General features: G+C 35.5%; 1 protein-coding gene across 1 annotated transcript in view; it reads right to left on the bottom strand.

Moving 5' to 3' along the window:
• Nucleotides 1–3825: 3825 nt before the first annotated feature.
• The window catches only part of Cip2a (cell proliferation regulating inhibitor of protein phosphatase 2A), a 31655-nt gene continuing 10950 nt past the window's right edge, over nucleotides 3826–24530 (bottom strand). The window contains exons 8-21 of the mRNA XM_005345044.3: nucleotides 23601–23676; nucleotides 21752–21970; nucleotides 20612–20771; nucleotides 18971–19112; nucleotides 17575–17674; nucleotides 14538–14656; nucleotides 11853–12048; nucleotides 11342–11416; nucleotides 11139–11249; nucleotides 8071–8267; nucleotides 6994–7107; nucleotides 6694–6776; nucleotides 5582–5721; nucleotides 3826–4704 (exon numbers count right to left, since the gene is read on the bottom strand). Coding sequence (XP_005345101.1) covers nucleotides 4534–4704; nucleotides 5582–5721; nucleotides 6694–6776; nucleotides 6994–7107; nucleotides 8071–8267; nucleotides 11139–11249; nucleotides 11342–11416; nucleotides 11853–12048; nucleotides 14538–14656; nucleotides 17575–17674; nucleotides 18971–19112; nucleotides 20612–20771; nucleotides 21752–21970; nucleotides 23601–23676 — 1903 coding nt within the window. The 3' untranslated portion in view covers nucleotides 3826–4533. The remainder of the gene's footprint in view (nucleotides 4705–5581; nucleotides 5722–6693; nucleotides 6777–6993; nucleotides 7108–8070; nucleotides 8268–11138; nucleotides 11250–11341; nucleotides 11417–11852; nucleotides 12049–14537; nucleotides 14657–17574; nucleotides 17675–18970; nucleotides 19113–20611; nucleotides 20772–21751; nucleotides 21971–23600; nucleotides 23677–24530) is intronic.

Here is a 24530-nt window from a genome sequence, read left to right as displayed (position 1 = left end):
TTCCTCTTTTTGGGTCTGGGATACCTCACTCAGGATAGTGTTTTCTATTTCCATCCATTTGCATGCAAAATTCGAGAAGTCATTGTTTTTTACCACTGAAAGGTAACTAAGACAGTGTCTGTGTAAGTGTATGCTCATGTATGTAAGTGTCCTCAGAGGCCAGGAAACGGTGTTAGATCTGGTGGAGCTAGAGGTAAAGGCAGTTGTGAGCTGCCCAACTGAGGTGCTGAAGACCAAAACCTTGGGTCTCTGAAAATGAAGTGGCCACTCAACTTAGGGAGATATCTCTCCACTTTTGCAATCTAGATTTGCTTAGTGATAATAATAATTCACCTCCTTGTTAAAATAAATAGTTTTAATTGACATATAATTACATATTTCCCCCTCATTTTTCTTTATCTAGTTGCCCCAACTACCTTCCCTTTACTCTTTTCAAGTTTCAGCCCCTTTTTCTTTACTATTGTTACGTGTGTGTGTGTATGTGTGTATACACAAATGCAACCTGCTGAGTCTGTTTTTGTTGTTTGTGTGTACATGGTTTCAAAGATGACAACTTTGCAATGGATAATCAGGAAGAGAGCTCAGCCTTGGGAGAGGCTAATTCTCCTTCTCCCAGCAGCCATCAATTGCCTGCAGTTCTTTGTTTAGGAATTCCAAATAGCCAAGAAATGGAAACAACCTAACTGTCCCTCAACAGATTCTAAGATAATGAAGATGTAGTACAGATACACAATAAAATACAATTCCTCTGTTAAAAAAAAGAATAAAATTTGAAGGTGAATAGATGGACCTAGAAAAGAATATATTTATTATGTTGAGTATATAAACCAAGATCCAGAAAAAAATGCCACATGTTCTATCTCATCTGTGATCCCTGTCCCAAATTCTCAAATGTGAGTATACAACATCTGCCAAAAGCAGGTATAAAGGGGCCATGGTTAGGGGGTGATATAGAAGGACAGCAGAATACAGGCGCTATGGGAAATGAGATGTGTGTCCTTTTACAAGCCAGTGTTCATCACAAAAGCAGTGTAGTGTTTCTTCCTCTAAACAGCATTTTTGATTAAGTAAATAGATCAAGAATGTGTCCTTTGCTTTACAGAAGCTTTTCAGCTTCAGGAGGTCCCAATTATTGTTTCTCTCAGGGTCTGTGCTACTGGGGTTATATTTAGGAAGTGGTCTCCTGTGCCAATGCATTCAAATGTACTTCCTACTTTCTCTTCTATAAGGTTCAGTATGGTGGGCTTTATGCTGACGTCTTTGATCCATTTGGACCTGAGTTTTGTGCATGGTGATAGATATGGGTCTATTTTCATTTTTCTACATGTTGATATCCAGTTCTGCCAGCACCACTCGTTAAATATGCTTTCTTTTTCCATTTGATATTTTTTGCTTCTTTGTCAAAAATCAATTGTTTGAAGGTGTTTGGATAATGTGTGGGTCTTTGATTCGGTTCCATTGGTCCGCCTGTCTGTTTTTATGCCAATACTAGGCTGTTTTCAGTACTGTAGCACTGTAGTAGAGTTTGAAGTCAGGGATTGTGATGCCTCCAGAAGTTCTTTTTACTGTACAGGATTGTTTTTGGCTATCCTGGGTTGTTTTTTTTATATGAAATTGAGTACCATTCTTTCGAGGTCTATGAAGAATTTTGCTGAGATTTTGATGGGCACTGCATTGAATCTGTAGATTGTTTTTGGTAAGATTGCCATTGTTACTATGTTAATTCTATCTACTTAAGAGCATGGGAGATCTTTCCACTTTCTGATGTCTTATCCAATTTCTTTCTTCAAAGATTTAAAGTTCTTGTCATACAAGTCTTCTACTTGTTTGGTTAGAGTTACTCTGAGATATTTTATGCTATTTGTGGCTATTGTGAAGGGTGATGTTTCTCTGATTTCTTTCTCAGCCCTGTTATCATCTAAATACAGGAGGGCTATTCATTTTTTTTGACTTAATCTTGCATCCTGCTACATTACTAAAAGTGTTTATGAGTTGTAGAAGTTCCTTGGTAGAATTTTTGGGTTCGCTTACGTAAACTATCGTATCATCAGCAAACAGTGAGAGTTTGACTTCTACAATTTGTATCCCCTTGATCTTCTTTTGGTGTCTTATTGCTCTAGCTAGGACCTCAAGAACTATATTGAATAAATATGGAGAGTGGACAGTCTTGTGTTGCTCCTGATTTCAGTGGGATCGTGGGAGTTCTCTTTATTTAGTTTGATTTTGGCTATTGGCTTGCTGTATATTACCTTTATAATGTTTAGGTATGTTCCTTATACTCCTGCTCTCTCTAAGACCTTTATTATGACGGAATGTTGTATTATGTCAAAAGCTTTATCGGCATCTAATGAGATGATCATGTGGTTTTTACTTTTCAGTTTGTTTATATGGTGAATTACATTGACAGATATTCATATGTTGATCCATCCCTGCATCTCTGGGATAAAGTCGACTTGATCATGGTGGATGATATTTCTGATGTGTTTTTGGATTCAGTTTGTCAGTATTTTATTTGGGATTTTAGCATCAATGTTCATGAGTGAGATTGGTCTGTAATTCTCTTTTTCAATAATGTCTTTATGTGGTTTGTGTATCAGAGTAATTGTAGCCTCATAAAAAGAGCTTGGCAATGTTCCTTCTGTTTCTATTGTGTGAAGCAATTTGAGAAATATTGGTATTAGTTCTTCTTTGAAAATCTTGAATTTTGTAGGCAAATGGTGGAGCTAGAAAACATCATTTTGAAGTAACCCAGACCCCAAAAGACAATTATCACATGTACTCACTCGTAAGTGGTTTTTAAACATAAAGCAAAGAAAACCAGCCCACAAATCAAAATCCCAGAGAATTTGGGATTAACAATTGATAATAATTAAAAATGGCAATTATAAAAAGATGCTATAATGGGTTAATTATATTCTTAATATCAAAATATTATTGTACTTATTCTACTTCCTTTAATTATACTACATGATGGTTACATCCAAAATGACTGGTTTTGCATATTTGGGGCCATATTATTAAGTATTATATAATAAGGGTTAGTTGAATACAGCATTATAATATCCAAGAACATGATTTGATAACTGAGTTACCTAGTAAGTAGTCATGTGCAGGTGGACTATGCAGTAGAAACATGATGGATAAAGAGATGATTCTTGACCCATAATAGAGCAGAAAATATTAAGATTTCACCAACTCAGAATCACGTGCAATTTAAAACTTAGGTATTATGATTTCTACTTTTTCAGATAAAAGTTTAGCAAAGTAACTGAAACTACAGTACTAACCTAAAATGGTTTCTTAAGCACATTACACTCATTACCATTTGAAAAGTGCTAAAAAAATTCCTTTGTATGACTGAAATATCTACTAAACAGGGATACATAACTTTTGCTTTAAAAGTCAATGGCTCATTAAAAATATTTATATATTAAATGTGTATACTATAAGCAATAACATGTATGACTGTAGCTAGAACAACAATTCAGTTACCCTTGAAAGCAAAAATGAATTTGTCAACATACCACATCTTAAGGAAAAAACACATCTGGATATAGCAGGTCACACTTATCATTCCAGTCCTTGGGAGGCCGAGGCAGGAGATCACCATGGGCTCAAGTCAAGATCAGCATGAACTCCATAGTAAATTCAAGATCTGTTTGCATTAGAGAAAAAACTCATCTCAAAAGGCAAACAACAACAAAATTAAAAATAATAGCAAAAAATAAAACGGAAATTGAGTGGGTTAAATATACCTTAGGTATATGAGATGTCAAGGGAAGAAAAAGCAAAAGAAAAAGACAAATAAAAACTGAAAAAAGTTGCAAATAATGCTACAAATTATTAATTTTAATTCAACACAATGGATACTCCCCAATTTTTAAACATTACTTCTGATAACTACTGCATCTGTTTTCAAATTTAGAGTTTTGGCCTTAAATTATTTTATTTTAAATACAGTAATACAAACTCCTTTCAATCTATTATTTTCTGTTAACTTTAGAGAGAAATTAACTTAGTATCAGACCATTTCTCCTTTTAACTAATTGATCTTAACTGACCATCTTCAAGACTGTTCTATCAAGAAAGCCTAATTTAACAAATACATACTTTGTCATTATCACAAAGTCAGCGACAAAGCCTATTTATTATGACAGTACTAAAAGAAGACACTGTAGCCCTTGTAGTCTGTGTGTCTACTCAAACATGCTTATACAATAAAGAGAGTGCTTAAAAGCACATTTATGAAAGTGTATTCATGGTAGATATGAAATAACCCATGAATATGATCAGAAATAAGAATACCTAAGACATGTAAGAGCAAACATTAGAGAAACCAAAATACAAAAATCTAAAAAAATTAATATTCCAAAGATCAAATAAAACAAGGGTCAAATCAGAATTTTTACTAAGTTAGTAGGTAGTAAGCAAATGATAACTATCTTGTAGTCACAATTTTCTCCACTGACTGGCACCTCCAATATATAAACACATCAAAAGTATTCATTTGCCAATTCTTCAAAGCCACCATATTTATATACTGAGATTCACAGTTTCTGGGCTTATTTTTCCTCCACTTAAACTGTGGATCATTGCTATCATGTGAGAGTGCTTGTTCAACTCATCTTGCTGAAGTTTCACCAAAGATTCTTTCTCTTCCAAACGACCTTCTAATTGAGCCTTCTGCACTTCTAGGGAGGAAGCCTAAGGAGTAAGGAAGAAATGACAAGAAATAGAGAGTAAATAGGCCAGAACTTTTCTCATCTGAGAAATATAAGGAGTAGATTAAAATTGACAATATATATTATTTCAATTATATGTAACTCCAATTCCTCCTTGGTAAGTTACAAGTGTTAATATTTGATATTTATATTTGTTAGAGAAGATAATCAACAGAACAATTTTAGGAGTTCTTTGCAAATTATAAGGCTCTAAAGAAATATAAATTCCTTACTACCCGTATAAGTAAAGACAGAGCTACCAACCTAAAGCTACCTGCATGCCACATGAAGACCTATGAACCCCTTTTTATGTTCTCGATACACTTAAAAGTTGTAGTATGTACTTAAGAAATCTATAATGACTTTAAATTACTAAAGAACAACATTAATCTATTGTGGTGGTTTGAATGTAAATGGCCTCTACAGACATACTGGGAGCAGCATCACTAGGAGGTGTGGTCTTGTTGGAGTAGGTCTGGCTGTGTTTGCAGAAGTGTGTCACTGGGTTGGGCTTTGACATCGGAGATGCTCAAACCAGGCCCAGTGTCTCATTTTCTATTTCTCCAGCACCATGTCTACCTGTGTCCTGCCATACTTCATATCATGATGAAAATGAACTAAACCTCTGAACTGTAGGCCAGCCCCAATTAAATGTTTTTTTTTTTTTTAAATAAGAGTTGCCTTGGTCATGAAGTCTATTCACAGCAATAGAAATTCTAAGACATCTACACATGCTCATTCTATTCAAAACCTACTTTCCTTCCTTTCTCTCTCTCTCTCTCTCTCTCTCTCTCTCTCTCTCTCTCTCTCTTTCTTTCTTTCTTTTTCATTTTCCTGCAAGGAAAACAGAAGGGTCTTACCTTAATACTCAATTCTTTTCTTATCTGTTCTGTTCTGCTTAATTCTTTCCTAAGGATACCAATGGTTTCCTGCTTATCTTCTTTTTCCTTTAGTAAAACATTAATCATTTCTTCTTGGGACTTTGCTTTTTTATGCAAATCTAAAAACAAACAGTCATGCACTTAAGTATTTACTACTAAAAAGAAAAAAAAAGATGAGAAAGGTAATCAAATAGTTTGTTGGAAATATGTTTATATAAAATCTATTGACTTAAAAAAATACCTCAAGGGAGGGCGAGATGGCTCAGAAGGTAAACTTGCTTACCATCACCTGAATTAATACCTGGAACCTACCACACGGGCAATGCCTATCCTCTATAAAACAGATGTAAAGAGTGAAACAAAATACCCCAAATTCTTCCTTTTTACCAGTATTCTACATAAAATAGCAAGTCTTTATGTCTTTCTCCACTTCCTCTGTTTTAAACAAGCATTGTGAGAAGAGGATGGGGGGGACACACAAAATGAGGACAGGATGGAGGCATGACGGAACATGAAGAGCTTAAGGGGTTATCAAAAAATGGGGATCAAAAAATATGGCAAATCAAGCAGGATTGGTCTCTGGGTACTAAAAAAGGTGAGTTAAAACAGCAATGGTCATTTCACAGATTACAGCACTTAGAGACTAATACCTCTAAAGTTGCCCAACACTGCCACCTGCTGTTATGATAAAAATTTTATTTTAAAAAGGGCTATTACTTCTTATAATCTCTAAAATGGAAGGAAAAGACCATATTTTCTACTTGATCAAATGAATGAAAATGCTCCAATGAAAGTTCAAAGAAAGGAGAAGTTGTTTAGGAAGTAATTTGAAAAATAATGAAATTGGGGCTCAGCAGTTTGGAGTAGGTACTGCTTTTGCTGAAAATCAGTTTAACCAAGACATCTTCCATGGCCACTTGCACTCATGTGCATATATTCCAGTTAACCATATACACACACAAAGCTAAGAATAATAAAACAGTTTCTTTAAAACAAAGGAAGTAAATAGTAGTTAAAACAACCAATGCTCTGATTATCTTCCAAAACAAAATAAGCTGAAAACAGATAGTGTCTCAAACAAAGCCACTTACTTGATAATTTACATTCTCTGTCTACTAATTGGCTCTGGACTTCTTTTCTCTGTTCTTCTGTTTCCATTAACTGAGCAATAGTTCTAAAGTTAGAAAAAAAAAGTTACTGAATAAAATTATTTGTAATATTTTATCCTCTAAAATATTACATAGAACTTTTAATTACTTATGACAAATTTATACTATAATCTGAAAGAAGAGGTCTACTAGCTATCAATAAAAACCAATAATCTGTGTAGAAAGAGAATCATTACATTTCCAAAATAACAAACAATTAGAATATAGAATTAGAGATTTTACCTTTCATTTTGCTGCTTGAGTGACTCATTCAGCTTTTTCACTGTCTCGATCTGTTTATTCAGGGACTCACAAGTAGTCTGTAAGTCGGCATTCTTCTTTTCAGTAGTCTCGTTTCTAAGAATACAAGGAAATGTGTCAGCGTCTTCATGGAGGAAAGCAGCATGACTACCTGGAAATGCTTATCAAGATTATCAATCATAATGCTCCTGAACTACACAATTTACCTAAAGAGCTCATTGCATGGCACAGTAAACAATATTCAATGATAATAAAAGTCAAGTTAAGGAGTAACACAAATTTCTGTGGTATTAAGTTGCTTAACTAATTTTGACTTTCAGAAATGATCAACAATCAGTTCTAATATTATAAAAATTGTGACAACTAAATTCATTCAGTAATTCCTTTACAATTACATATGGGTTATGTGTGTGTACAGGAGGGGTACATATGTGCTATGGTGTGAGTGTATGAATGTCTGCAAACATTGGCTCTCTCCTTCCAACATGTATATTGTAGGGATCAAACTTAAGTTGCCAGGCTTGGTAGCAAGAACCTTTATGCACTGAGCCATCTTGCTGGCCCCTCATCCAATAATTGTTATATAGCAGTGGTTTACTATCAATCACTACTTCTTCTAGGTCACAGTGACCAAAATGAAAAAAACCTGTCTCTCATAAGCTTACATCCCAGATAACCTGTGACTGACTATTAATGCATATAACCTGTTGGTCTGTGTAACGTTACATGTATATTTGCATGGATAATCATTTGGTGTTGGAAAATCAACGGGTTTGTCTGCTCTTCCCTGGACTGGGCTACTTCTATTACTACCAGCACTCCTTAGTTACCTGTAGTTCTTTGTGTAGGGTTGTGGCTCATGGTCTTTTCCTTATTTACTTGGGCATGTCTACTGTTGTTCTCATTCAGTTCATTTTAGGCAGTCTCAAATCTCTTACAAACTACATATTTTATGGTGCCACCACAATTTAAGAAATGTTTAAAGAATTATTTAGGGTTGAGGAAATGTGGCATATTCACTGAGTTCTAACTTCACACAGAAACTTTTACTTACTTTACCTTTGAACAAGTTCCATGTAGGACTTTGTCAGTATTTCATGTTCTTTAGCCACAGACTCTAATTTCCTATTGTGTTGAAAGAGATGCTCAATATCATTCTGGGCTCTTTCCGATTCCAGCTGTTGTGATTTCAGCAACATACTAAGATCTTCATTTTTTCTTTCAGCTTCTCTTAACATACCCGCAAGTGTCCGTGCCTCAAAAGAAAATGAAACGTGCTTTTCCACTACTATTTATACATATATCATGTTGGAATGCTTCGATAAAAATGTATCACCTAGCAGGTGATGGTTCGACTGGATTATTGTGCCTAGTTATCTTAGCTTAAGTACACTATGTGATTCTGGCACTACAACAAACTGTCTAACATACTTCTCAAAATGTACTACATAATGCACACATGCAATATGAACAAACATTATAGTTGATAAATTGTGCAATTTAAAAGAGTTACCAAATACTAATTTAGTATGTACTGGGCTATAGCAAACTATATTAGAGCTGGGCAGTGGTTCACATGCCTTTAATCCCAGCACTAGGGAGGCAGAGGGAGGCCAGCCTGTTCTACAAGAGCTAGTTAGCTACAGAGAAACGCTGTCTTGAAAAACCAAAAAAAAAAAAAAAAAAAAAAAAAAATCCCCCCCCCCCCAACTATATTAGTTGTATATTCTGAACTAGTTCCAAATCTGATTCAGGCTGAAGATCAGGACTATTTCATATTACACAAGGTTTTGGATATTCCACATACATAACATACATATGAGGCCTGAATCTAGGCACAGAATTTATTTATATTTCATATCCCTCATATACATAACTTGTTTTAAAAATTTGGTCATTAAAATTTCATAGTGGAGAATTTTCCACCCATATCATGATAGGGTTCAAAAGCTACTTTTAAAAACTGCATCATTTATTTATTTGTGTGTGTGTGTGTGTGTCTGGGTTCATACATATCACTGTGCAATGTGGAGGGAGGTCAGAGACTAACAACTTGTGGAAATCAGTTTTCTCCTTCCACCATCTTTGTTCTTGGGATTGAACTGAGCTTATCAGGGCTGGTGAAAAAGGCCTTTACCTACTACTCCATTTTATCAGTCCAACAAAACATTTTTTAAGTATTTTGGCTTTCAAATATTTGGACACTAAAACTATACTATTATAAATTATAATTTAATAGACTGTTTTGGCAAAAGCAATTTCAGCATGACCAGAATAACAGAAATCAATACAGCTGAAAGATAAAAAATTAACTCTTCATATAACATTCAGGTGAAAGTATACATTCCTTAGGGGTAGTCATCAACACTAAACTGCTAAGTTTACATACATCAGGTTTTTCATTTCAGGTAAGAATCAACAACAAGATACTGAACGAACATTTAAAATTAAACTAACATTAATTAACTAGGAAGCACAGCCTAAATAAGTAGTAATTAGAATAAAGAATGTATACTATTTACCATTTTGTATTAAAAGAAATTTTCAAATGTTTGATAGAAAATTGACTATAAAAAGGGATTACAATTAGTGTTATTTTTATGAGATAAAACATTAAATTGTGTAAATTGTGTAATAAAATGAACAAGATGCCCAAAAGACATACAATGTAAGAGAATGGTATGAAAAATGAGAAGAATAACTCTTTGAATATTACTAATTTCCATTCTTGGCATTTATAAGTTCAAAGTATCAGTAAAGACAAATGAAAGCATGCTAAAATATGGGGTGAGGGAAGAAGGATATTAAGCATTCCTACTGCTTTTTAAAACTTTTTCATATACTTTTAAATATAAACTCTTGAATACTAAAAAAGGAGGGTTTATTTTTATAGAAAATTATGCTTTTATATTAATACATGTGATGGTTAGTCTTGTCACTTAACCAGAGTCTGAAATGACCTGGGAAATGGGTCTCTTGATTATCTGGTAAGGTTAATTGATGTGGAAAGACCCGTCTCAATTTTAGATGAGATTCAGAAATAGTCTTTATTATCACAATAGAGGTGGGAAGTAGTAGATTTTCATATGGTATGGGAAGTACTGTGAAGAGGTAATCACAAAGTAGAGGCACAAAAGGAAAGTCAAACATGAGTGAGAAAATAGCCATGGAAGGATTTGTGGGGATGTGGGCATTAAAATGAAAACCAATGATGATGAGGTATTAAGCAAGGAAAAAGGAAAAGGCAGTCTAAATATGGTTAAGGAAATTCAAAGTTAAGAAAACTTAAGACTATGGTAAGTTCTACCAAAATGCAAATCAATATAAGCAGTTACCCACAGTTTACTAGCAGAATATAGAAGATGTAGGGTGAAGTGAGACTTTTTTTTTTGTCAAATTAAAAAATTTCAATGACATCAGAGAGCAATGACAACTACCATAGAGCACTGGAGAGATAGGATGAGGTATTCCTTCAGATGCCTTTGGGAAGTGCACAAAGCATAGAATACCACTTAAGTTTGAGTGTCTGAGTAACAGACAAGAAGGAAGACTACAGAAAGTTAAGTTAATCAGCCAAACCTAGTGAATAATACAGGAGAAACAGTGATTTCCAGGGTTCTATTCTAAGTCAGAAAACTCAAGCAGTACACAGACCACTATACTACAAGTATATTTTAAAGCCAGGGGTAAGTGCTTTACCACAAAATAAACAGAGTTTCAAGCATTTCTCAAATGACTCAATTCAGTAACATAATGCATTTAATGCTGAGGAACAAAGATCTCTGCTTGTCATAAATTTGGGAACACTGACTTTTAGTAGTAGCTGAAACTATACAACAGAAAAACAAGGAAGAAAGGACTCAATATAATTCTGAGGATCTCTGACATTCAGTGGTAAAACATTAATGATAAATACACAAACACACATCAATCAGGTAGAAAAGAAAATTGAGATGATAATGTAGTAAAAAGTAAAGGGAAGAGCTTCAAAAGCTTAAGCATAAAATGTTCAAGGTAATTCATCTTAGTTCCAACACATGATAGGAACATACTTGTAACTAGTGCTGTGCATGCTTTTATTTCATTAATGAAGTCTCAGACATGCTTTATTTATATAGTGTACAGACCTCTGTCTCTGCTTGAGTTCTCTGACAGCGATACTGAGCGATGAGTCTGTCAGCCTGTGCAAGAGCCAGGGCTTTTGCTTCCAGGAGATCTTGTAACCTGCTCTCTTTAGACTAGAAGAAAATACACTGTTAATGTCCATTGTTTAGGAAAACATCTGTCAAATACATACAACATTACGTAGTTAAAAGAAGCTTGTACTCACAGCTAATGTGGAAAGTTTCATCTCATAAACATCCATTATGTCAGATATTCTTATATCATTAATCTGATCCTTTACCTGGTTTTATAGAGTTAAAATCAGAAAAATGTAAATTTGACGAAAGGAAAATAAAAGCCTACTTTGCAACTAAATCATTAACGTTGAAGAGTAAAATACATTACGTCAGGTGGGTTACAAATACTTCATTAATTTGGCTATCTGAGCAAGGTTCAGTACTCATGTGAGTGATTTAAAAGTATTTATGTAGTCATCTGGTAGGCAGGCAGGAAGGGTACTAGAATAAGAATGATAGCTGCTTTTTAAAAAAAATGTTAAAATTTCATACCATTTCTTTTCTTTGAAAAATGTCCAGATTTTACTTTTTATGTCAAAGGGTAAGGTTTTGGCGATAATATCTGCATGTAAAGTTGTTTAAGTAAATGCTGTCATCAGAGCTGACACTTAGCTGGCCCTACCAAGCACAAGCCCATTTACAGTGCTACTCATCACTCACCATTACTCCGGCCTGAAGTTTTTCTATTAGCTCCTCGATGTTCAATGGAGGAGCATTATCCTTTGAAAGAGGAAGCGACAAGCACTTCGTTGATGCTGGAAAACAGGGATTTAAGGGCTGCAAAGGCATTTTCCTGGGCAGATGTTCAGTTTCTTGCTGTCTGTATATATTGTTTGCTGCTATACTTTCTCCAAGACTGAGTAAGAGCCAAGAAAAAAAAATTGATCACAAAAATTGAGCAAAAGGCAGAGTTGTCACAGAACTATGGCAATATTTGAAATGAGTCTTCTTTGGGGAGTACATGTCCCAATGCACTGGAAATCATATTTTTGGTAATCATAATAAAGCACGGCTAGGGAAAACATTCTCAATTTTCCAGAGGACTCTTTTCTACTTATTAAATATGACAATTCCGTGTTTGATTTGGAGGCATTCGAGCACTAGTTAGCGAGTGTAGAGTATTTGCAATGAGTACTAAGTTACTGCAGTACTCAGGACAACCTTACCATAGATGGTATCACCTGGTTTCATCTATGCTCTCCTCTGACCCCTCTTTTTCTCCCAGTATATCCTCATCCACCTGACTTTTATTGTGCTCCACTAAAAGCCAATCCTGTTTATATGTCTCAAGGCCTTTGGATAAGCTGTTCCTTTATTGGAAACCATCAGAAGAGGGCTGATTCCTTACCATAGGATCATGGTTCAAATTCACCTCTCCAGAGAGGTGTTCATTAATGTCCTATGTAATATGAATAATTAGCTACTCCTCTCCACAGTGACGGACATTTTATGAACCTTTATTTTTTAATAATAAAATAACAAAATATAATAAGATAAAAGAACTAACATATTAGAATTGGACAAAACAAATTAACAGAAGGAAAAGAGACCAAGAGAAGGCACAAGAATCAGACTCAGTTGCAGTGGTTCACACACTCGGGAATCCTATGAAAACACTACACTGGAAGCTATAATATATTAACTGAGGACCTGGTGCAGACCTGTGAAGTATGCCTCAGTCTCTTTGAGTTCATATGAGATTTGATCATGCTGATTTAGAGGGCCTTGTTTTCATGGCATCCTCCATCCCCTCTGCTCTTAAACTATTTTTGTCTCCTATTTTACAAGTTCCCTGAGAAAAGGGATTTGATGGAGACATCCTGGTTAGGGCTGAGTGTTCCAAGGTCTCTCACTCTCTGCATACTGTCTGGCTGTGGGTCTCTATATCTGAATTTGTTCCCATCTGTTGTAGGAGGAAGCTTCTCTGATGATGACTGTGCAAGACACTGATCTGTGACTACAGCAGAATGGCATCAGAAGTTATTTCATTGCTACCTTAAAAAAAAACAAAGCAAAAGAAAAAAACCAGAATAATTTTCTCCCTAGGTTCCTGGGTTGTCTACTCTCCTCATTATCTAGATTCTCTCCCACTCCCAGATTTCCTCAATTGCCTATAGTTCTTTGTATAGGGTTAAGATCTTGTGAGCTTTCCCCAGTACACTTTAGCATGTCCATATAGAAAGAAATACATATATACATGCATATACAGACACAACACATATATACATGCAATAACAATTAATGAAAGAAGAAACCATTAATTAAAAGGAGAGTGTTCTGACAGAGGAAAGGAAAGGAAAAAATGCAATTATGTTATAATCCTAGAAATAAAAAAAAATTGCCAACATCTTGGATTTTTCGTTTTTGGTGAAGATTTGAGTTTGTTTTTTCCCTCCAAACCAACACTACCACATGAAGTGAGGAATGGAATTTTTATTGTATGGATATTTGGCTTAGAGATTGGTTCAATAGTTTTTTAACTTTTATGATTATTTATGAGCAATTCTGCAAAATGCAACTAAAATCACTTAACAACAGACAGCATGGATTAACAAACTCATCTCTTACATTTAGAGTAAAAACAGCACAGACAACAGAGGTTTAAAGATGAATGATGGATATGGCTTTGGTGTGATAAAACTATTTACAAAACAAAAACAAGCAAAAGCTTGTTTACTGGCCTGCTTATTAACCTCTAGTTTCAACTTATTTAAGTGACTTTTACAAATTTTATTATATGAACTACTTAAAGTTCTAAATATTAAGCCCCAAGTATAGACTACAATACCATTCAGTTTACATATTCTCTACCTCTGACACAAACCCAATTGAAAACAAAACAAACAAGCAATAAACCCCACAGCATATTCAATTCTATTATCTGAAATGAAAGAATGTAGTTTTTTTTTTTTTTTTTGGCCTGGCCATCATCTACTCCAGCTTATGACAAAACACTTAATATTTCTTTCAGAATCTCCCACATCGATCCTTCCCAGCTTAGTATGAGTTAACGTAGTTCTTAGGATTTCTTGGCAAATAAACTAGAAAGGAAAAGTTCTTTCTCCAAAAGAAAGTAAAGCAATTGGTTCAAGCTTCAGTGCCTAGAGTTTATGTTCAGAATAGCACGATGAATACTGCTAATCACCTGCATCTATGTTTTCTTTGAAAAAGTATTTGTCCTTTTCCATTACAGAAATCAGAATTTTAATTATTTGAAAGACTATTGATATTACAATAAAATCTTCAGTTTCAACAATTTAGTAGTAAATATGCGTGGAGGATTATGAAGAAACACAGCATGGCATCTAATTGTATTAAGAGATATTGCAAATTATTATAACTCACACTAAGGCAGGGAAATCTGGCAGTGGAGAAGCTTCCAGCAATATTCCCAATCCAGACTGTACTTGTTCTCTATTATCTGATGTTAAAGCAAAAGCCAACGGGGTAATCAAACGTGGATCCTAAACAAATCAAAAACCAGTAAGTAAGCATCAGCAAGTAAGACTCACATACTGCTGAGTCTTTAGTCAAAAGTAAGAGTATTCTAAAGTACTCCAACATGATGCTTGCATGTCCTTACACTTTTCCACCTTATAGCTATATGTACTGTATTGCAATCCATAGAGAAACGAAGAATTATCCAGAAAAAGGCTTCTTGTTTTAAATTATACTTATCAGAATTATAACTTAAATATTTTGATAAATTTAAATTGTTCAAAATAAAATAGTATTTAGATACTGTTTTATTTCTAATAAATGAAAACTTTAATTGACCAATAATTGTTAAAGTCATTGAATAAATATTTGAACTAATGAATGCAAATTAGAAAACTAATGACTAAAGCAGTATGCCTCAAATTTCCTTTGTCAGTATTTCACACTAGTAGCCATAGCTCTAAAATCAGCTATCATGAAAAACATCTAAAAACTGAAAGGAAAAAATGACTAGCTGCTATGCATGTTTTGATATGTATATAGGTATAGAGGCCAGAGATCTATGTTAGATGTCTTTCTCTATTGCTTTCCACTTTATTTTTTAATAAGGAGTCTTTCTTGGAACCTGGAGCTTACTAACTGGCTAGACCAGTTAGTCAGAAAGCCCTGTGTCCTGCTGTCTCTGCCTCTCAGCGCTGGAATACAGAACCTTTTATGTGGGTTCTAGGAATCTAAACACTTTGCTCACTGAGTCATTTCCCCTGCCCTCACTCAATTCTTTAAAGAAAAACTACTAATGAAGAAAATATTAATATCAAGCTTTTATAATGATTTGTAGGTACTTAAGTACAATTCAGCCTTCACTACTCTCAACAGAATCCCTTCACAATTTTTCCCAAAGTGGAAATCACTAATTGTTGTTTGTGGTAAAGGTATCTGAAGTACAAAGATGGAAAATTAATTGCTCATGCCTACACTGACTAGCAACTAATTCAGCCAACTGTGAACCACGCCTCTTCAGCATAATGCTGTTATAGAGCCCACTGTCACAGCCTATGGGTTCAGTTCAGCTTCTGTTCTATCTGAACATTCACCCTCACCCTTTCTAAGCTATTTCATTAGCTTAATTAAGAAAAAAAATTTGCATTTTTGTTAAATAACTCTTATAAACTAGGTAATATAGATAATTAATATGGGTAATGTTGAACCCTGGCCTCAACACAGAAAACCAGATAAAACCAAACAACAAAAACAACAACAAAAAAACCAAAACCAAAAAAAAATGAAGTCCTATGAGCTAAGTATTACATAATAAAAAAACTTCTAGCTTGATTTTTTTCAAAAACAAATAAGAAAGATTATAGTAGCATAAAAAGCCCTTTCTCCTATAAGGAAACTAAAAGACAGGGAAACTCTTCTTTTGATGATCCCTTTTCTAGCTATAAAACCCACCACCTCCAGCCGAGCTAAGAACACTCACGGATTTTACAAAATTAGATGTTCCCTAATTCTTGAAAAGCAAATGAGGACTGGTAGTGTAGCCCTGTAATGGAGTACTTATTTGGCATGTCTTAAGCTTTGGGTTTGTGGCAGAGTAGGAAGTAAAATAGAAATAAATCTTTAAATTAAGTCTGTTCTAACGTTACTTTCTGAAAACATCTACAACTTTTCAGCTACTATACTGTAAGCTTGTGCTATTTTCAGCAAACCCTCACCAATCTTATTAGTCCCTTTCTTTCAGATGTTTTCTAACCTCTTACTATTTCATGTCACCAACTCTGATCAAAATGAAAAGCTCACGTAGGGATGATGGCCCAGTTAGTAAATTTGAGTTTAATACAAAAGAGCCATAATGAGTGCTGGGTATGTGCTTGTAACCACCCTGCTGGGGAGGCAGAGGAACAGATTCCTGCAGCTCATTAACCACCAGCCTACTTTCCTTGGTGGTGCTTGGTGGTGAGGTCCAGAACAGTGAAGAGACCCCACAGGGGGGAAAAATAGTGGACAAGGAGAGCTTAAGGAATTATACACAAAGTCATCCTTAAGCTGGCACGTTTGTCACCCATAGGTGTATAATTACACACACACACACACACACACACACACACACACAGAGAGAGAGAGAGAGAGAGAGAGAGAGAGAGAGAGAGAGAGAGAGAGAGAGAGTCTTTCCCAATGGCAACACAGATCAAGAAAGCTGCAAGTACAAAAATAATGAAAGGAAACGCTGAGAAATTACTACCTTAGAACCTGGAGGAAATTAGTTTAGTTTCTAAGATATATAATGAGACTATTCTAATTACAATAGATAGAACTGTCAACTTTTTTCTCATGACCAATTCTAAGAAAAATATCCTGAAGGATGTAGAATATTAAAGCAGAAATACGTAAGAGAGGCACGATGCATGGGCCTATAACCCTAGCACTTATGAGGTCAAGGCAGAAGAAAGCTGAGTTCAGAGACAAACTGACCTACATGGTGATAGGTAGTCTCAACAAATAAACAAGAAATCAAGAAAGAAACAAAGGGAGAATTATTACAAACCATGATAGAGGAAGTAGAGATGCTGCTCAGACACAAGGACCTGAGTTCAATCCTCAGTCCCCACCGAGAATGCAGGACTTAGTGTCACATCTGTAGTCTTATCCCTAGGAGTGAAAAGTAGAGAGACAGGGACAGAGAGCTGGAACTCTAGAGCTCATCTATTAGCCAGTCTAGCTGGACTGGTGAGCTCTAGGACAGTGAGACTCTGATGGAAAAAAAAAAAAAAAAAAGGGAAAACAAGGAATTGAAGAAGACAGACAACACTGGCTTTCCACATGCATGCACATACATGTATCTAAACATATACATACCACAAGACTATGTAAATATAAAATATATGTACAAACATGCACACAAACAAACACATGACAATAAAATATGTGAAAAGTCTGAAGTTACCTGAAGGATTTTGTAGAAGCTTACTTCCATACCAGGAACCAGTTGTTTTAGTTTGTTCATCAAATTAAGAGTCTTCAAAATTACATCAGCAGCAAGTTTGCTTTAAAAATAAAAGTCATCACATTTAAATTAGAAAGCAAGAAAATTAGCATATTTTTGTCTATAATCCTACAGTAAATGAAAAATCTAACAACTTTGTTTATAAAACTCAAAAAGATAAAGTATTACTTCTAAGAATTAAAATATTTTTAAAAATTAGTATTTTTAGTACTTGAGTTCCAGAAAGAACAAGTTAATACTGAATATAAATTTCAGACCATTATCTACTCTTAAATACAAACATGGTACAAATGTCTGCTGAATTAAATACAAGTATTAGAACATGACTCATTTCAGTTTTAGTAACTGTTTCTAAAGTTAAGAACAAAATCTAATATGAAGAGAATGAATTATCCAAGACCATGCACTCACTCTAGTTTGCATCTGAAAGGGAGTAAACAGTTTAAAAGAGGATTGGTGAGATGGTCAAATGGGTAAGGGTCTTTCCACCTCAGATTGTACTGACATCCATACAAGCTGTGGTAAAATGACCTCATACTTATCACACACACACACACACACACACACACACACACACACACACACACTAAAAAAGAATACAATGGCTGACGGGCAGTGGTGTTGGTGCATGCCTTTAATCCCAGCACTTAGGAGGCAGAGGTAAGTGGATTTGGATTTGAGGCCAGCCTCGTCTACAAGAGCTAGCTTCAGGACAGCTAAGAGCTATTACACAAAGAAAGAAAAAAAAAAGGAAGAAGACAACACTTGCTGATAGTTATTTATGGGAATGGGAACAAATTTTAGTGTTTGGCACTTATTAGGTTTCAATAAATATTCATTAGGAAAACTTGCTCATGAGAGGGAGGGGGCATAAATAATTGCTCATTACTCTGTGAGCATCCACCTTTAACCAAAGCTCTGATGTGTAAAGGAGAAGAGAGGAGTTGTCTTTGTTATTAAGCTTTCAGCAGGGACTGGCTTTCTGGTAATAAAACTATCCATTTTGTCACGGTTTTCTCTTTAAAAATGTAAGATTAAATGAAGAAAAAATTAAATAACCACGGCCATGTCAAAAGGAGTTTCAGAAGAGAAATGTTCAGAATCTGTAATCTCTCTTTCACACGCATGCAAAGGAAAGAAAAAGTCCTACTAAGATATACACTGCAGATGCCAAAACTTTCAGAAGTATGCATAAATTGAATTTTTAATTCAAAAATTAAGCAATTTCCAGCTATCCTTTGAGTTAATAAAACATAATTAGGGAAGATTCTTAAATATGATAACTATATTTTATAATTTTTACTGCCAGTATCCCTTTTGGATTTGAAATACTCACCATAATTCAGAATCTGCTACCTTTGTTCCAAATCCCAGGTCAATCTTGCCATATGTAAATTGTTGTTCAATCAGCGTGGTGCACTTTATAGTAGTCAATATTTTTACAATATGCATTTTTAGAGTATCATCTCCACACAGAGGTTAAGTTTGGTTAAGACACACAGAAATCAAAATACTTGGTATGTAGTGTGTAGCTATATATAACTTGTGGCATTCAGAATAATTTCAAACAAGCTATTGCATCACTGCAATCCAGTGTAATTATTTAATTGCTTTAAGGCATGTTAGGAAAGTGAACTTCAAAGTATTAAGGTGACTAGTAAATAGCAAGAGATGGACTCATAAAAGTGTTTAACACACGGTAAAAGCAGAGAAAGGATAGGTCTTCACTGGATGTTTGTTTACTTATTTATTTACCTATTAGCAGTAATCAAAATGTTTCAATGAACATTGGATGTATTATAGGGAGTTATATCCTCATAATTTATAAATTACTATGAATATCAGAAAAAAAAGGGCCACATTATAAAACACCTTTAAGGTTAAAAAGAGCAACTGCTCGCCTCTATAGCAGTAATTTTCAACCTTGGTACATGTCAGAAGCATGAGAATATTCGGGCAGTGGTGGTGCATGCCTTTCATAGCAGCACTCGGGAAGCAGAGGCAGGAGGATCTCTGTGAGTTCGAGGCCAGCCTAGTCTACAAGAGCTACTTCCAGGTCAGGCTCCAAAACTACAAAGAACAAACAAACAAACAAGCCAAACACACAAACAACAACAACAACAACAAAACCCCAAGAAACACAAGAATAAACAATCACACACAAAGGGGATGGAGGCTAAAATCATGAAAACTGTATCAGTATTTGCTTATGCACTGATACATCGGCCAAAAACTCACAGAAATAGTAACAGGCATTAAAACTGCAGGAGAGTTATAAGGAGTCACCTCAGCATATGCCTTCAAAGCTCAAACTGTTATTTAAAAACAATCATATTTTAAGAACATTTATTGGGTGGGAATGTAGTTCAATAGTAAATAATAGGTGATTAGTCTGATCCTCTGCAGTGGCTACACGCACACATATAACCACACAAGGATGTAACTAAAAATAAAAAAAAATGAGTTCTAAAAGTACTTTTAAGTAAGCATAAATTAAACACAGAAAACCTGGAGAACTTTTTCAGGTATCCCTGAAACTTTAATTTTCAGTTCAACATCCTTTCTCTTAATATGTAATGCGTATTCATACATGTTTTCGTATGCACAAACAAATGGAGGCCAGAGGACAACCTAGGGTGTCATCCTCAGAACCACAGTCTGTTTATTTGAGCAGGATTACTCATGGACTGGAGGACCTCCATGAGGTCAACAGCTAGCAAGCAAACCCCAGGTTTGTCTCTGCTTCCCTAGCCCCAGGACTACAAGCCCACACCATCATGCTTGTCTGACGTTTTCATGTGGGTTGCTGGAAACTAAACTCAAGTCCTAATGCTCTCAAGGGAAGCATTTTAATGACTAAGCTATCACCCCAGTTCCTTGGTACATTATTTCTGATATTATGCAAGAACTTATAAGATTACAAATAAAGACAAAATTGGAGTTTTATACTTTTCATTTATATTATGGTAAAGGATATTTAATAAAATTTCAATGGCTTTGACCATCCTTTCACATTTTTTCCTTATTAAGGCTTCATCCAGATTTTGTTCCGTGAACTGAAGCTGATCAAGGATTGTAGGCAGCAGAAGGGTCACAAAACGGTCAGTTGAGGAGCAGTTACCAGTATCAATGACATCCTAGAAAATTGATCATCAAGAATAATTGAAAATATGGAACACATAACACAAACCAGTCATTATTGAGCTATAACATATTCTTTAAATTTTTACCATTTATTTCAATAGTCCATTCATTCAAGTCTTCTATTTTAAAGCTATGTTTTACAGTTTACCATGTTAGCCATCTTTCAGGTTTACCCTGGCTTCTTTCTCAAATGAAGCCATTGATTTTGTAAAAAAGACATTTTAAAGGATTCCACGATTTAATTGTTATTGTAATATGTTTAGTGTTAAATGACAATAACCTGAATTTGCAAAATGAAATTAAATAGTAAGTGATTAAGTGATTGACTTTTATAGTGTAAAATCACAAATAATTTCAAAGGTTTTTTAAATGCTATAATCAGTCAGGACCTAGAAAAACACAAAAAGCAATTTATGCAAAAGTTTTTATGAATAGACTTGATCAGTCACATACATATTTGTGCATAGTATCCAATTATGAGATTGAAAAATAATATGGAAGACCGGAGAGGATGAATGAGTATAAAAGCAGGTGAACAGTAGATAATGTTAAATTGCCCAGTAGCATAATCTACAGCTCAAGATTATTTGTCTTCATTCTACTAAGTGCATTGCATCTGTCTGCATCCTGTTGCACTTCACGAATTAAGATCAATATTTTATAGAATTAATAAAAGGCAGCAGACAAAATGTGAGAAAGATAACAACCAAAGCACAATAGGAAATCACATAGATTCTGTGTAATAAATTAGATAGTTTAAGAAAGTTTTACATGTATGTATGTACGCATGTAAGAAAATACATACAAAGCATTCAGTAGAAACATGGAAACAAAACTCTCAGTAGTTGAATTTTAGACAGTCTGGAGTATAATTAATTTTATCTCATGTGTGAACAATTGGCTTACATAAAAGTGTCATAAAACAAATTGTTAAGTGAAAGCAGAAAAGTCCATTTGTCAATCATTTTATTACCTCAAAGATTTCCTTGAACAACTCCAGTGCTAAAACAGAACAGTTTTCAGATCCATCCAAAGGTTGGCTTAACCAACGAAGCAGAGCCACAGTAGGTTCTAAGCTTTTAGGACGGCTTCCCAGAATGCTGTTGCCAGATGGACACTGTTCAAACATCATCTGACTAAGCACGTGGCGCAGCTGAGCCACTGCACAGAATGCAAGAAGTAATTCTAAAACCTGTGTAATATAAAGTCTTCATTAAATATCAACTTCATTGGCCTTTAACAGACAAAACATACGATGACACTAAAAATGCCATGCATTTTTAAAGAAAATATTCTGTTTCCATCTGTCGCCGGATGAAGGTTTTATGGTGATATTCAAGATAGTCATCAGTACAACTACAAGACAAGGCCAGTTCAGACACCCTCTTCTCCACTGACCCATGGACTCCTGGGAAGCCCTCCAGAGCTAAGCCTCTTGCCAACCCCAAAATGGCTCCCTCAATTAAGATATCTCCTTCCCTACTCCCATATCCGTCCTTCCTCAATCTCAACCATCCCACTTCTCCAAGCTCTCCCCAACCCTCCCCTGTTGTCTGAGGTTTCTGTCCTGCCCAGTTCCCACAGTCATTAAGTCCCAAAGAAATCACTCAGAGGTCTACATTAATCATAAACTGATTGGCCCATTAGCTCAGGCTTCTTATTAACTCTTATAACTTACATTAGCCATTATTCTTATCTGTGTTAGTCATATGGCTCTGTACCTTTTTCAGTGGAGTAGTCACATCTTGCTTCTTCTGTGTCTGGACAGGACTGAGGAGGGAGCCTCCCTCTTCCCAGAATTCTCCTGTTCTCACTGACCCACCTTTACTTTCTGTCTGGTTGTCCTGCCTATACTTCCTGCCTGGCTACTGGCCAATTAGTGGTTATTTAAAACATAAAAATGACAGAATACAGACAATTGTCCCACACCACTCCCCCCCCTTTTTAAAAAAAATGTATAGTCCATTTTTTGGGAATTGACAGAAAATAGACAATTTTCCCATTCCATGCCCCTTCTTCCCTCTCTCTCCCTTTCTCCCCCTCCCTCTACCCTCCTGCCCCCATGCTTCCAACTTTTGCCTGGCAATCTTGTCTGCTTCCAATTTCCAGGAGGATCTATATGCGTTTTTCTTTGGGTTCATCTTGATACTTAGCTTCTCGAGGATCATGAACTATAGGCTCAATGTCATTTTGTTTATGGCTAGAAACCACTAATGAGTGAGTGCATACCATATTCATATTTTTGGGTCTGGGTTATCTCACTCAGGGTAGTGTTTTCTACTTCCATCCATTTGCATACAAAATTCAAGCCTGAACTGGCCTTGTCCTGAAGTCAGACTGATGACCATCTTGAATATCACCATAGAACCTTCATCTGGCAAAGGATGAAGACAGAGACAGAGACCCACATCGGAGTACTGGACTGAGCACCCAAGGTCCAGTTGAAGAGCAGAAGGAGGGAGAATATGAACAAGGAAGTTAGGACCATGAAGGGTTGGCTCATCCACTGAGACAGTGTGCCTGATCTAATAGGAGCTCACCAAATCCAGCTGGACTGGGAACAAAAGAGCATGGGATCAAACTGGACCCTCTGAATGTGGTTGACAATCGGGGCAGACTGGGGGGGCCAAAGGTAATGGCACTGGGATTTGTCTCTCTGAAAGAAAAACTTAAAGTAGCTTCCATTTTGTAATGCACTCATTCTGATTTCAACATTGGTTAAATGAGTGTGAAGTTTCTAAATCTGCAGAGCAGCTAACTTAGGTTTTGCTGTACATTTTAAACTTTAAAAGTATAAAACAAAATGTCATGCTTTTACATACCTTTGAAGAAGAATCGGGGTCTTTTGCATTTAGAAGTCCTAGAACTTGATTAAGACACGAAGAGAAGTGTTCATACCTAGGTTTGAAGGTATGCATTAAATGACAAAAGAACAAGAATTGTAGGCAAAGCAAAGAGGGTAGATCTCATCAAAACATATTACAAACATGCATGAAATTCTCAAAAAATATACCAAATTTGCTTACAATGTTTACATAGATATTCCATGATTTATGACATAGTTTTATACCCATAAATCCATGTAAACTTAAAACTACTCCATGTGAAAAATGTATTTTTTACAACCCAATCTACTGACTAATAAAACATAGCAACATTAGTACATTGTAGTTGACTGGTTGTTTACCATTGTGACTTGAGGGGCTGATTTTCACCTGCAGATTACAGTCACTGTCTAACACTGCAAAGGTCAAGAAATAAAGCTGCTATGTAGCCAGGGCTTAGATTTGGGTCTTTATCTTGAAAACGATCAAAGGGATATAATGGTTGAAACAAAAGTTAATGCTTAAGCACATGTATAAGTAAAGAGAAATGACAGCTGAACAGGAAACAGTCCATGAAATATGAAAATAATCTGCTGAAGATGGCAGTGAGGCTTACAGCACACTGTAATAAAATGTTTATGAGCAGAACAGGCTAGAGCTAAGAAAGAATGGGCCGAAACAAGTTTGTCTAGGCATGCAAATAGGTGGGGGGACTCTAAGCAGATGGGAGTCTTCATTTTGTTTTTCTTGTATTTGAAATAAAGACAAAGTAAGGCCAGGTTGTAGTGGGGCACACCTTTAATTCCAGCACTCCGGAGGCAGAGGCAGGTGAATCTCTGTGAGTTCAAGACCAGCCTGGTCTACAGAGTAAGTTCCAAAACAGCCCTACACACACACACACACACACACACACACACACACACACAC

This window comes from Microtus ochrogaster, chromosome 2 (assembly GCF_000317375.1).
Source record: "Microtus ochrogaster isolate Prairie Vole_2 chromosome 2, MicOch1.0, whole genome shotgun sequence".
Classification (NCBI taxonomy): Eukaryota; Metazoa; Chordata; class Mammalia; order Rodentia; family Cricetidae; genus Microtus; species Microtus ochrogaster.
This window is presented reverse-complemented; position numbering and strand designations above follow the sequence as displayed.